Raw genomic sequence first — 15,766 nt, forward strand, 5'->3', positions numbered from 1 at the left:
GATTTGTTAATGCTAGAAGTTACAGTGCAGAATGTTCTGCAGTTTATTTCAAAACAGTTAAGCTCTTGACAATTTAGAAGCTCTCCAAATTACTATGTTGTTTCAAAATTAAAACTTCCACTCCTTTGGCTTCCTACTTATGTGAATTATCTTTTTTAATCCTTGCATTAATTCTAAGAATAAACATCACCCTACATTTTGTATTGTGGAAATGAGAGGTTAGAGAGTTTAGTAATTTTGCCAAAATTACATGGTTAGAAAGTGAGCGCACATTAGAATACAGGTTTGTCTGAGTACAAAACCAAGGCTCTCTGGAATGTATTATTCTTCCAGTCTCTAATTCTATTTTTATTATCTTTCATAGGAATTATTATGGAGAAAAAATTGGCATCTATTTTGTTTTTCTCGGATTTTACACAGAAATGCTGTCCTTTGCAGCTGTGGTTGGCTTAGCTTGTTTTATTTATGGCTTATTATCAATGAATGGTAACTCTAGCAGGTACGTGCAACTGAGCCACCCAAACAGAGAACACATCTTGATGTTATTCTAACTGAAACTGTTATTATTTCCCTGGCATTTGTTTTAGAATGTTTACTTATGGCAGCAGAGAATTAATATTTCTGGAAAAAAACCACATGCAGCAGCTCTCCCTCCCCTGCTGCTTTATGAAAAATGTGTTTTTAACAGTCAGTTCTAAAGAATCTGATCCTTAAAGCATGACCTGACCCCCTACAGAAATTGCTGCTTCATTGCCCCTTCTGCCATTTGTCAAGAGCTGTGTAAGCAGTTTTTCTTAGAAGAGCTTTGGACTTTCACGAAACACACATCACTTTTAAAATAACTTTGCCATTCCCTCTGCAGCATGGAAATCTGTGACCCTAAGATTGGAGGCCAAATTATCATGTGCCCACTGTGTGATCTAGTGTGTGACTATTGGAGACTTAATACTACATGTTTGGCTTCAAAGGTACGTATGAATTGTGGTATGTTGAAAAACTTGGAATTTCTCTCCTTTTGCGTTGCATTTGATAATAAGTAGTCTTTCTTTGATGTTATTGTTTTTACAGTTCTCCCATTTATTTGATAATGAGTCAACAGTGTTCTTTGCAATATTCATGGGAATTTGGGGTGAGTAAATAGTCATGTAAAAGCAGCTTTCTCCATGTTTTGTTATATGGCCAATCGGTATAATATGCACTGATAGCATACCTTAAATGCCAAAAGCAATTTTAGATCTTTGTGTCTTTGTGAGCATCAATACAGTGATGGAGTCAACATCAGTGGCCTTTAGTCCTTTAGGCCTTGGTCCAAAAAGGTCTATTGTCTTCTCATTTCTCTGAGACACAGTATGATTTTTGAAACAATATGTATATTCATCTCATACTATCTCCCAGCACTATGGTAAAAACAGTTCAATAATGACTAAATTCAGGAGAGAATAAACATAAATATTTGGTGGCTGGAGAATGTTGAGTCATGGATACAAACTAGAACAAGAATCAGAAACTGTTGATTTGTTTGAGTCTAAATTCCCTCTGTTGGATTCTAGTCCCAGCTTCCAATTCCATTTCTTAAAAATCTTCCATATTAAACAAAATTCCCCTTAATTTCAGAAATGTCCCAGTATTTCATCTTTTTCATTTCACATGAGAAGTAGCAGTGTCATGAAGCTGTTCTCCCGTCAGTGAGGAAAATACTTTGTCAGATAAGTCAGCAGATAGGAGGCCTAAACACTTCTAAAACATGTCTCAAAACTCGGGGGAATCTGGGAAGAAATAGGGTTCTCTTCTTAACAAAGAAAAAAAGGCTAACAAACACACATATGTGCATTTAAAAATGCAAGGGAGCAAGAGTAGCTGGATCCAGGTGAAAAGAGCAGAATTTGTGGGTGGGTGTGTGAAGCAGAGGGATTCATGAATTCTGTTCTGCTGGACTGCCCTGGCCTGAAGAGAAGCCTAGATTCAAAGAGAGCTTGGAGGACAGAGACCCCTTACTGACCACTCTCCAGCCACCCGAAAGTTGGTGAGTTGAGATACAAGCGTCTCTTCATCATGCGGCTGACAAATCCTGCCTCTATCGTTACTTGGAATCAGAAGTGAGTGACAGGTGCATGAATTATAACAACTGTTGTAGTTCGCAATTGTTTGCATTGAGAAAGATTGTGCACTAACACCAACAGAGAAATGACCATATGGGGAACACCCAGCAACACCTCAAGTAGAAGACGTGCTACCCTCAGTTAGTTCTTTTGGTTAAATTTATTGTAGTAGTTATTTAGCTATAGTTTTTAAATTTTTTAAGGACGCGCCATACTGTAATCCAAATTTAATCCAATGGCCATACCAATTTTTATTCCACCAACAGTGCACAAGGGTTCTCTTTTCTCTACATCCTCAGCAACACTTCTTACTTTTTGTCTTTTGAAAATAGATATTTTAACAGTTGTGTCATTGTTTCTCATTGTGGTTTTGATTTTCATTTCCCTGTTGATTTAGTGATGTTGAGCTCCGTTTCCTGTACCTGTTGGCCATGTGTACATCTTCTTTAGAAAAATGTCTGATTAGATTCTGTGCCCATTTTTTAATTGGATTTGGGTTTTTGGTTTTGGTTTTGTCTTTTTTTCTATTGAATTGTGTAAGTTCTTTATATTATATATATATTATAAAGAACTCATACAATTATATATACAATACACACACACACACACACCTTGGATATTAACCCCATATCAAATATATAAATTGCAAATATTTTCTCCCATTCTATAGGCTGGCTGCCTTTTCATTTTGTTCATGTTTTCCTTTGCTGTGCAGAAACTTTCTTATTTGATGTAGTCCCACTTGTTTATTTTTGCTCTTATGGCCTTAGCTTTTAAGTTAAATCACTGCCAAGACTAGTGTGAAGGAGATTACCCACTATGTTTGCTTCTAGGAGTTTTATGGTATCAGGTTTGGTGCTCAAGTCTTTAATCCATTTTGAGCTGATTTTGGTTTATGGTATAAGGGTCCAGTTTAATTCTTTTGCAAAGCAATATACAATTTTTACAAAATCATTCATCGAGGAAACTATCCTTTTCCCATTGAGGATTCTTGACACTCTTGTCAAATATTAGTTGGCTGCATATGCGTGGGTTTACTTCTGGGCGCTCAATTATGTTTCATAGGTCTGTGCCTGTTTTATGCCTATTTTAATTACTATAACTTTGTAATACAGTTTGAAATAAGGAAATGTGATGCCTCTAGCTATGTTCTTCTATTTCAAGATTGCTTTGGCTACTTGGGGTCTTTTGTGGTTCCATACACATTTCAGTATTGCTCTTTCTCTGTAAAAAATGTCATTGAAATTTTGAAAGGAATTGCATTGAATCTGAAGATTGCTTGGATAGTCAGCAGCTAAATGCTTGCTGATTGGAAACCAGTTTTTAAATTATGCAAGTAGATCTCTTTCAGGGAAAGATTGGAAGATGGGCATTGGTTTCTGTGGCCTCTGCATTAAGCCCTGGAGAATTAGTGAGTTAAGAACTATTTCTTTCTGTAGCTATAGATTCTGTGTGGCAGTGGGAGGAAATGCGGCCAGTAGCTTCCTAGGTCACCATCTTAGAGCAGAACTCAACACACTTCTGCTCTTTTATCAAGGTAAATAATTCTGAAATAAACATCTTTTTATACTTGTAAAACTATCTTCTAAGAAATAAATTCTTAGCAGGTGAATTGCTGGGAGGAATTATATTTACAATTTTAAAGCTTTGTCATATCTCCATATTGCCTTACACAAAAGTTGTACCAGTTTTTATTCCCACGGTCATTCTTTGGATTTTCCTGTTTTTAAACCCTGGACGAGCCTAGGGATTGACAATTTTTTGTCATTTATAATTTATTGGATAAAACTACTCTCTCAGTATGGTTTTATTTAGAGTCACTTGATTAGGAGTGAGAATGAACATGTTTCTAATATTTTATTGAACATTGGCTCTCCTTGCCTTTTGAAGTGTTTGGTTTTTATAATTCACAGGTGCTTTAATATAATAAACAGTAAATTTTTGTCTACCACATAAGTTGCAAGTATTTTTTCAGTTTGTCATTTGTATTTGAGCTTGTGCATAGTCAGTAGAAGTTTTAGTTTATATTTAACTCGCTCATGAAACTTTCCAATATAGGTTTTTTTGTTTTGTGTGTTTCTTTAGCAAAACCTTCTCTGCTCCAAGATAGTATAAGATGGTCACCCATACTTCTTCCAGAAGTTTAAAGGTTTCACTTTGTTTACACTTTAATGTAATTTAACAAGTATTTTTTAAATGTTCTGCCCTGGCACAGGTACAGTTTATCCAATGGGGATTTAAATATAAACATACTTTGTCCTTGATGTTAAGGCACTTTTTAATGTACATACATCCATGGTTATAATTGTTTATAAGCCAATCACATTACATATTTCTTTAGGATAGACACAGTGGGTTTCATTTCTATAGTTCTAGGGCTAGGCATATGGTATGTATTCAAATACAGACTGAATAAATGATGCTGAGTTCCTCTGGTTCTATGTGAAGTGTTTTCAGTGGCAACAATGTCAGCATTCTCATAGGCCTCTCTTTCTTGTATAACTCCATTTATGTTTTATTTGAATTACACTCCCAGCATTATCACTTTTCATTTCTTTGTTGCACTTTGTCTTTGTTAGCCAGTTACATCTGTTGATTATTCAGTTTTGTAAAGTGTCACATGGGTTTATCACAGGGAGACAAGAAGACAACCCAAACATGCTCTTTGCTGTCTGGGCATGAACTCAACAGCAGGTATATAATGGTCATTCACTGACAGCATTTAAAGAAGTGATGTGATTGGTCACTAATCCTGATATACTTTTATAGTGATTTGTGGAATGAATTACTAACAGCAGAGTTTGTACTTATTGCAAATATTCATGATTAAGATACCATGAAATTTGAGTTGTATTGTTGGGGAACTGATGTTGTGCAACCACTCCATTGGAAGTGAAATTCATGCATATTGGAACCATGCAAAACAAGGAATGCCTGGATTTCTAAATGTCTGGAGGAATAAAAAAGTGAGCCATCATGTGTTAATGGGTTGGAAGTCATAATATTATTAATATGTCCATAATGCCCAAAGTGGTCTAAATATTCAGTGTGATCTCTATCAAAATCCCAATAGTGTTTTTTGCAGAAATAGGAAAAACAAATTTAAAAATTTATATAGAATCAGTGAAAACCCCAAATAGCCAAATGAGTCTTGAAAAAGAACAAAGATGGAAACATCACACTATTTGATTTCAAAATATATTACAAAGCCAAAATAATCAAACAGTATGGTACTGGCACAAAGACAGACATGCAGAACAATGGAACAGAATAGAGTCAAGAAATAAATCCAACATATATGGTTAACTAATCTCCAAGAATAGACAATAAGAAAGGAGTGTCTTCAACAAATGATGCTGGGAAAACTGGATATCCACATGCAAAAGAATGAAATTGTATCCTTATTTTATACTATAAGTAAAAATAAACTCATAATTGGATTTAAGACTTAACAGTAAAACCTGAAACTGTAAAACTCCTAGAAGAAAACATAATTTAATCAGTAAGACACCAAAGCCTAGGCAACATAAAAACACAAGCCAGACTGCATCAAACTAAAAAGCTTATTTGCAACAAAGAGAATGATCAATAGAGTGAATAGGTAATCCATGGAATGGCAGAAAATATTTGCAAATCATACATCTGGAAAGGGGTTCATCTCTAAAATATCTAGGAAACTCACACTACTCAGCAGTTAAAAAACAAAAAACCTAATAGTTTGATTTAAAAAATGGACAAAGGACTTGTATAGGTATTTCTCCAAAGAAGATATATAAATAGCCAGCAAGTATATGAAGAAAATGTTTAATGTCATTAGTTATCAAGGAAATGCAAACACAAGCCATAATGGGCTATCATTTCACAGCTGTTAGGATGGCTTTTAACTAAAACAACAAAAGACAAGTGTGTTGGTGAGGATACAGAGAAGCATAATGAACTCTTGAATGTTGTTGGTGGGACGCTAAGTGATGCAGCTGAGAAAAAATATGGAAGTTCCTCAAAAAATTAAAAATAGAACTACCACATGGTCCAGCAATCCCTCTTCTGGGTATTTACCCAAAATAATTGAAATCAGTGTCTTGAAGAGATGTTAGCTCCTCTGTGTTCATTGCAGCACTATCCACAATAATCAAGCACTGCACATCCACTGACAGATGAATGGAAAAAGAAACTGTGATATACATACATATATGATACACTATTTACCCTTAAAAGGAAGGAAATTCTGCAGTATGTGACAATATGAATGAGTCTGGAAAACATTAAGCTTAGTGAAAAATGCCAGTCACAGAGAAATACTTCATGATTCTGTGTATACGTGGTATCTGAAATAGTCAAATTTATAGAATCAGAGAGTGGAATGGAGGTTGTTGGAGTCTACAGGAGAAGGGAGAAATGGGAAGTTACTCATCAGTAGGCATGTAGTTTCAGTTAAGCAATATGAATACACTCTAGAGATCTGTTGTACAACATTGTACCTATGATCAGTAAGAATGTTTAACAGACGTAAAATTGTTAAGTGTTCTTACCAAAATAAATAATGTTTTAAATGAGGAAAAGAATGCTTAAGCAAATTATCTGAAAGCAAATGAACAAATAAAGCCTCAGTAGTCAGGTGATATATTTGCACTGAAAAGAAAAGATATATTAGAAGCAGAGAGACCAGGTAGATTAGATGACTATTCTCATACTTAAAGGAAGATGTAATTAAAACTTTAAAATTGTACAGACAGAATCATAGTTCCTTAGGTATTTAAAAAGTAAGGAATGAGTCAATGAAAACATTTGAGTCTTTCATAGGTGATAAAATTTTACTTTAATACTGACTGTGTTAGTATTCTGTTCTTGGGTATATCCCCAACAAAGAGGTTTGCATTTGCCCACTAAAAGACATGTAGGAGAATATCCACAGCAACACTATTTGTAATAACAAAAAATTGGCAGCAACCTAAATGTCCATGACCCCAAGAATAGACACAATTGTGATTTCATTATTACTCTACAGCAATGAAAATACATGAGCTTTTGCTACAACATACAGTGTGGATTCAGTTTGCAAACAAACTTGAGCCAAAACAAAACTTAACTTGACACAAAAACTACCTGTTGTCTCATACTATTTATATCAAGTTCCAAGGCAGGTAAAGCTATAATATTAGATGCTAGGACACTAGTTATATTTATCCTTCAGACAAGTCCTATGGGAGGATATCTGGGTTGCTGGACATGTTCTGTTTTTTTATATTGGTGATGATTACATGGGTGTGCTTATTTTGCGAAAAGTCTTTGAATGTGCACTTAGGTTTTATGTACTTCTATGTAAATATGTTATTATTCAAATGAAATTTTATTTAAAATAGATATTATATAGTGTGTGTCTATATATATATATATATATATATATATATATATATATATATATATAGAGAGAGAGAGAGAGAGAGAGAGAGAGAGATACTGTGCTGTGGAATGGCTTCTATGTTTTCCTTAAATTTACTTAAGCCTGAGGAAGTGGCACAATTGCATGAATGATTTCAGTAAGATAGGCAAACAAAATCTTAAGTGTTAATAAAAGGTTAAGTTTAAATATTACTACAGATTATCTGAATGAAGACAATATAATGCACCTGAAATATATTTTTCTTCCTTGGAACTGATGTCTAAGAAATTAACTTGAATTTTTATATATGAACTATTTCAACATTACTATATAGTATTATGCTACCATTAATGATTTTATAATTTTATCATTAAATATAACAATGCCAGAGGAACTATCATGCAACCAAAATTATTTTAAAAGTAGAAAAAAACCCAGTTATTTTATTACTCACTGTATTTCTCCATCTCCTTATTATATTTGTTCTCCTATTTTTTTTGCCTACAGTCACATTGTTTTTGGAGTTTTGGAAACAGCGACAATCCAGACTAGAATATGAGTGGGACCTGGTGGACTTTGAAGAGGAACAGCAGCAGCTTCAGCTGAGACCCGAATTTGAAGCTATGTGCAAACAGAGGAAAAGAAATCCAGTGACTAAGGTAGATGAGGAGACTGAAATAGGCAGCATATCTCAATGGATGCACTGCTGTATGTTGCCTCTCCAATAACGATGTATATTTTAATTTGCCTTCAAAATATTCTCCAACATATAAATCATATAAACTTCTTATGTCTAATATATATTTCAAACACTATCAAAAGTATGTAGAAAAGTATAGTGAACCCCAGGATGGACCTATCATCCAGCTTCAGTTAATACTAATTTATAGATAATATTGTTTCCTTTATACACCCACTCCTCCCTCCCACTAGGAAGCAAATCCAAGGCATGAATCATATCATGAAATACATTTATTTAATACAAAGTGAAATAAAGGAAAAATGGAAAATAGTGTGTATGCTGTGGGCTTTGTATATAAATATATATACATGGCAATAATACTAAGTTAATATGCAAGAATTAAAATAGTATTATATTAAGATAGTGGGCTTATGAGTGATTGTTTCATTCAACCAGATTTTATACACCTGGTCCCTTTTAATTGATTATAATGGAAAGACCAGCACCGGTGTCTGGGGTTGGGGGGATATCTTAATTTTTAGATCTTTTAACTGGCAAACTGTGTATATTGTTGATGGAAATTTCACTTTATGGTACCATAATTTTTTAAATGTGAAAATCAGAGGTACTTTGCCTTCAAAGACCAGACTCTTGGCTGCATATTCTTAGAGTCCCTCCCTTCCCATAATCTATAATCACTGTCTTACCTGTTGCTCTTAAAGGGAGAACAGAATATGTCTCTAACACAGTCTTCTCAGCAGAACTCCCTACTCTGTTCAGGACACTATTCTTGTGGAACGATTCTCAAAATTCTTTTCACAGTTTATGCATTCACTAAACATTTATTAAATTGCATTGAAACATTACTGAAAATTCAGTAAGCACATAAAGGGGAGAAAATACCTCAGAAAATACGTTAACAACTTGGGTGGCAATTCGAAATTAAGAAAATATATTAAAATGTAAAGAGATGTTGTCATAATAATAACATGATGTGTATCTCTTCATATTTCATGGTATAAAAAAGAAAATAAAGGCAGGCTGTTTGGCTTTGCCAAAAATTATTGACATACAAGATGTACTAAACATTTACATTTGAAACCAGTTGAAAACCAGTATGTATTGATTCACTGTGAATCATGCCCCTCATGCAGCTTTAATGGTTTTGAAATCCAGAGTTTTTCTTTTACTTACTTGCACTGCTGCTTTGATGGTTCAGTACAACCAGAATTCTCAAGTTTGAGTCTGTACTGGGAACACACACAAATGCACAGAAAAAATACCCATACTGGACACACATGCACACATGATTGCATTTGCATACACCCCAGATAAGCTCTTGGGTGGCCTGCTCTGCCTGTGGAGTTCTTTTTGCATTCAGTCATCCCTGAAAATTTTGAAGATGTAAAATTTTTTGTTTTAGAGGATTACATAATTTAGATTTCTGCTGACAGTTGTTTTTTTTTACTGTCTGTTAGTATTCTTTTGGGTAAGATCTTGATACAGCCCTTCAGTGTAATTAATATCTTCCATTACTGACGTGAAAAAGCATGAAAATGGAAGAGTCTGGGCCCCTGAGCTGTGTGGAAGAGCACAATTAATCCTATAAATATAAAGAAGACACCTTAATATCATGTAGAGAAATTACAAAGCAATGTAACTCAGCTCAATTTACTTTCATTCAGTTAGAATAAAAATTCTAATCATTGGACATGTCCATAAAAGTAGCAGCCCTCAGGTTTTAGCTTTGTTTCTTACCTACCAGGCCTTGCATATCACTCTAATTTAGTCCTCTGGAAATGGCGTGTATCCCTTATGTCTCATGTCGTGTATAAAATATCTCATTTAAGAGCCCTGAAGGTTTCTACTTAAGGGGAAGGTTTCTACTTAAGAATGAAACTTTCCATGATCTGTGGTCAACCCTTCTGAGAAGTTTCTACCTAAACTAGACTTTGTGATTTTGACTATTACTTGGAATTCCAACCTTGAGGGTAGATTTTGAATTTTGCTGTGATTTCTTCAAAATTACAGGAGATGGAACCTTACATGCCTCTTTATAGCCGTATCCCATGGTACTTTTTATCAGGAGCCACGGTGACATTATGGGTGAGCATTCTTTAAAAACTGTTATCTGTTTGACATGCAGTCATATTAGGAACATCTCAACAGTTTCATCTGCCTTGGCTCTTGAGTCCCTCCCTTCCCTCCACCTCTTGTCCTTTGTCTTGAATGGAGCTCTTATATAAAATAAACTAATTTATATGGATGTGCCTTGGAAAAAGAGCTGGGGAGAGAGAGGTTCTTTATGTCAGAGCCTGGCCCTCCCCCTCTCCCAGGGCTCCATTAATTATGTGATGACTTGAAGCCAGAACCGTGTAACAGACAATTTGACTGCAGATTATTTGGTTAGTTTAAGAAATCATTAATTTATCTCTACTTAAAAATATAATCACAAACTAAAAAAAGAAAACTCAGTGTATTAAAGTTCATTTTCTTACAGAGGTAAACAGAAAAGTACGTTACTTCTGCCGCTTGAAGAATTTAATTAGCATATCCCATTGTGAGGCACAAGTTCACATCTCCATGCCTTTCAGTTAATAGAATCCTTTGTCACCGTGATCTACTTCCTGCCCTCCCCGTTCCAAATTTGTGCCCTCGTACATGGCCTTTAATTTTAGGAAAAGAGTTAGTATTACCTTCTTAGAGTTTAGCATGTTGATTATAAATAATTAGTAGTTGTAAATATGGTTTAACCTCCCTGGTACATACTGTCCCATATTTTTTTTATCTTTAATATTTCTTGTTTAAAGGTACTGATTTTTTCTATTTTAAATGTCTTAGATGATATATAAATCACTGAGGAGGGATTTTGAAATAAAAGGGGGGCAATAATCAATTGAGGACACTCCTTAAGAAATGTTTAAGAGTATAGTCCAAGAAAGATTTTCTTATTTTTCATTTCTAGTACTCATTCATTTTTATTCAGTTCCTCAACTTTCAGAATACAATTGCCTAACCTGTGATATAAAGTCATCCCTGGATCTCTGTGTTTTTGCAATATAGGAAGTGTGTAAAATGTATACAGAAGCTATACAAATATCTAAACTATCAGGCATACAAGATCACATTGGGTAACATTCTGAGGGGAAATTAAATAAAATTTTTAAATGTGGTTTGCTTGGGAAAGTAAGTGATCTTCACATTGCATGTTTAACTACAACCTAAAGCAGAAGTTGGCAGACATAGACATTCTCTGTAAAAAGGCCAGATATATTTTAGACTTTTTGGGCCACAAAGAATCTCTGGCATGTAATTGTATTTATTTTGATTTACAGCCATTAAAAATGCAAAATCCATTTTTAATTCAAGGGTCATAGAAGAATAGGTAAGGCCACAGGCAGGATTTTGGCTTCTGACTAGTTTTCCAGCTCTTGCTAGAGGATGGGCCTAGAGAATGAACATTGAATACTTTTACTTACCCCACTGCTAACCTATGCCTTTTCTCTAACTCTTTTGCCATACCAATTTTCATTCCCTGACATCTTTGGTGAGAGAGACTGACGGGTTTGCTTTCTATGTCAGATGAGATGAAGAGAATCGTGTTTTTCAGATATGTGTACGTTACACAGATATGGAGACCAGAGTGACCTGTTCTTTGCTCCCCTTCTCCAGATGGCCCTTGTCATTGCGTGTATGGTAGCTGTGATTGTATACCGCCTGTCAGTCTTCGCTACATTTGCGAGCTTCATGGAAAGTGAAGCATCCTTAAAGCATGTTAAAAGCTTCCTCACTCCCCAAATAACCACATCACTCACTGGATCGTGCTTGAACTTTATTGTCATCTTGATCTTGAATTTCTTTTATGAAAAGATATCTGCCTGGATTACAAAAATGGGTAAGTGTGACTCTATGAAAGGGTGCCTACCAATTCTGTACATTAATTTTGGATCATCCCCCAGGGAGTTCACTTATTCAAGGTGTGTTTGAAGGTAGTTTGGCTCTCTAGGTGGACTCATAGCCTGGCATTTCAGAATCCCCTCATAGCTACATTCAGGCCCACAATAGTGGAGGCACGAAGAACAACTAAAGAGTTAGGACTTGGTAGATCTTCTTGAGTGTTCTTGTCTTCATCCTCCCATGATGAGGCCAATTGAATCCTAAGTAAAATCCTCAATTTTTTCAAGACGCAGACAACTTTTATTTCATGTTTATGGTTTTTAGGAGATATTTTATTTTGAAAATCACCATGAGGAAAACAAAACAATCAGCTTCTCCTAAATAAATCTAAAATGTAGTGCTTCTAAGTTTTGTCATCTCTTAAAACCTGATGATTTTCTTTTGAAAATACTAAAATTTCTTCTGAAGCCATGAGGGGAGGTGATGGGGTCACAAGCGAAAAGGGGGATGTCCAGTCAGGGCGAGGAACACAGAAGCACCTTTGCTTCTGGTCTTGTTCTCAGTAAGTTGGAAATAGGATCAGAGACTGGACTAGGGGCCTCAGCTTCTTTTTCAAGTTCCCTCCAGGATGCAGCTTTCATTAAATACTATCCTCAAATTTGGAGTTCTCTCTCGATTTTACATCTTTTTTCCGCTAGCAACAACAAAATATATCACAGCAGGTGGCACCTAAATATGAAGCACCTAAAAAAAAAATCCTAGTTTTCTTCACTGAAAAAAATCACTTGTATTCACTTTAAAGTTTTGTAGGTATATGACTAAATTTCACTAAAATGAGAGTCACCTGTGTCTTTAGAATAACATGTATACTATTTTCACTATTGCTGAAAATGTCAAGGATTTGGCTGGATCAGCTCATGCTGCTGGGAGGTCATCAGCTCAGAGAAACATGCTCCCTTACCCTTGTGTGCCTAATGATGCTCTACTGTGGTGTCCAGAGAATCGAAGATTTTATCTTTGGGATTCATTAAATGAGAGATCATGATCATACATTTTAAATAAAGGAGAGGGAAAATCTGTACTTATTACTGCCACCATTTGCATGGCACTGTTTTCAAAGTTGATACAGCCTTTTAATTCGTGAGAGGTAAACATAGTTTGGTTTGGAAATCACCTCTGCCCATGACAGGAGTTTACGTTGTTTAAACCTCATTGAAAACAAAAGAGATCTATCTGCTATCTATCATACAGTAGTGTGTATGAGGGTGAGCACGAGCCTCCTCAGTCTAATATTGATTTGAATTCCGTATTCTAATGGTGTGACCCCAGCAAGTGTTTCACCCCTCCAATGACTGCTTCCTAGGCTTTTCCAGTGATTAGGTTAATACAGAGATTCTAATAGAAAGCCTAGCACAAACCCATAGTTACTCGATATTGGCCAGTTATGACCAGAGTAGGGGAGCATTTCAGCAGGTTCTTAGAATAATGTGAATAAATATCCACTTGTCCCAAGGAGGATAAAATTTAAGAAGAAACAGGAAGGCACTTTATTAAACGTTAATGTTTTTTGCTTAACAGAAATTCCTCGAACTTACCAGGAGTATGAGAGCAGTATTACCTTGAAAATGTTCCTGTTTCAGTTTGTAAATTTTTACTCGTCCTGCTTCTACGTAGCTTTCTTTAAAGGGAAGTTCGTGGGCTATCCTGGAAAATACACATATTTGTTCAATGTGTGGAGAAGTGAAGAGGTAATAATTCTCTTGAGAAGTGAGGTTTGTGACTTCAGTAATTCACTGTTAACTAAACACCTTTTATGTGCACAGTACTAAGATTTTATCAGGTTGCAGGAGAAATCTAAGACGCTAACTCTGTTAACAGAGTATTGGTCTTAGAATCCTGTCATCTGATAGAATTTCCAGAAACTTTTGGATAAGAAATTGCATTGTGCCTATAGTTTGGTCATAAAATATCAGCTGTGAAATGGATAAGTAAGTATTTTCTGAAAGCTTCTTGCAAAGGATGAATGAGAACCTTCTGGAGATAGAGCAGAGAGGATTCCACCATGGGTTATAGACTGACAAGGACAGTGGCTTCCAAACCTGGCTGTGCATCCAGATAACATGGTGACAACAACTTCCAGTCCTAACCCAGATACAAAGATTCAGGATTTTCTAAGAATGAGACCCAGAAATCTGTTTTTAATACATTTCACTGCTGAATATAATGCAGCTAGCCTGGCAGTGGCCTGTGATCATGCTTGGAACTATTGAGCCAGATCTCCCTGTATATTCCTTTAATATCCATTCCAACCAAAAGCTTCAGATTCTGATCTTCTGGTTTGGATTTCTTTCACTGCAAAAGTCCATCTTTCATCATTCATTTCTTTTTTCTCTTCTTGCTTTTGACTAGTGTGATCCCGGAGGCTGTCTGATAGAATTGACAACCCAGCTGACCATCATAATGACTGGGAAACAGATCTTCGGAAACATTAAAGAAGCCATTTATCCGTATGTAGTATGACTTACAACTTTTTGCTTGATTTAACTGTGAGATTTCCTCTGGAAGAAGATGGAATTGTTTGATTATAATGATGCCTTTGTTAGCATTTGGATTAAGTCAACAAAATACTTCACTTTCAATTATCAGTCAAGAATGCATTAAGGTAATAAAGGCGTATAAATATGTGTCTCTTGCTTGAGTGAAGTTGAGGGAAAGGTATTTACCCTCTTCTCCTGTGAAGATTCCACTGGGGAATATAAATGGCATATCCTTTTTAGATTATTCTATATGTTGCATATTATTTCTCAAGATTATCAGAAGTTGAGCTCTGTAAAAATATCCATATGTTATAGACACATCTAGGCACAAAAACTTGTCATGAGTGAAATGATGGTACATGAAGGGATTGCTCTGTGGACTAAAAACATAGCAATAATAACCAAGAAGATAGTTTATCTCAAATATAAGATGAAAATTCCCATGGATAAAAAAAAAGAATCACAAGCCTGTAATCTTGCAGGCCTCCTAGTTAGGAAATGACAGTGTGAGAGTTTAGCACCTACAGTATAGAGTGGATTAAAAGTCGTGCACTTAAAACAGGGGATGAGCCAGCTTATCTGTACTTAAAGCCAGGGAATGGATTCATTCTCACTTGAAAGAATATTGAAAATTCCCTCCCTCTCTGCCTCCCCCCACTCCCACCTCCATGTTTCCATAGAGCTCCTGGTGTTCTACTTGATGTGCTGACAAAGGAAGAATATAGACTTCTCCTTTCAAATAGCATTTGATGTATCATATCCCTAATATTGCCTCAGAGAAGTAACTCTAAACTATTATTTTTTAGTCTTAGCTCTAGATTGAGAACCCAAACAGCACAATGGAGGTAAACCCTAAACCAAACACAGGAGGGAGAACAGATATATGCACAGAGAGGAAAAAGAGATGGACAGAGAAATAAAAGTAAAAAGAAGCTAGGTATAAAATTAAGCCTACAAACCAAAATTCCAAAACTTGTAACAAGATTTAACATTATAAAGGCTGCTAATAAAATATTTTTAGAAGGTATATTTACTCTAGCCAAAAGATTCTGGCAAAAGCTAAAAACATAAGAAGAAGATGATACTGTCATTAAAAAGGATTAAGAAATAATGTAAATAAAAATAGGTATAACTAAATGAGAACAGATGAATATGAAAAAAGAATAAATTA

At 35.3% G+C, this 15,766-nt stretch overlaps 1 protein-coding gene across 5 annotated transcripts in view; it reads left to right on the forward strand.

Annotated features, from left to right (window-relative positions):
• The window catches only part of ANO5 (anoctamin 5), a 96,024-nt gene that overhangs the window by 63,022 nt on the left and 17,236 nt on the right, over window positions 1–15,766 (forward strand). For all 5 annotated transcript variants that reach the window (XM_073216325.1, XM_073216327.1, XM_073216326.1 and 2 more), the window contains 8 exons: window positions 365–499; window positions 863–968; window positions 1,069–1,129; window positions 7,987–8,138; window positions 10,193–10,267; window positions 11,834–12,056; window positions 13,637–13,806; window positions 14,468–14,565. In XM_073216325.1, coding sequence (XP_073072426.1) covers window positions 365–499; window positions 863–968; window positions 1,069–1,129; window positions 7,987–8,138; window positions 10,193–10,267; window positions 11,834–12,056; window positions 13,637–13,806; window positions 14,468–14,565 — 1,020 coding nt within the window. The remainder of the gene's footprint in view (window positions 1–364; window positions 500–862; window positions 969–1,068; window positions 1,130–7,986; window positions 8,139–10,192; window positions 10,268–11,833; window positions 12,057–13,636; window positions 13,807–14,467; window positions 14,566–15,766) is intronic.

This window comes from Manis javanica, chromosome 11 (assembly GCF_040802235.1).
Source record: "Manis javanica isolate MJ-LG chromosome 11, MJ_LKY, whole genome shotgun sequence".
NCBI classification, from domain to species: Eukaryota; Metazoa; Chordata; class Mammalia; order Pholidota; family Manidae; genus Manis; species Manis javanica.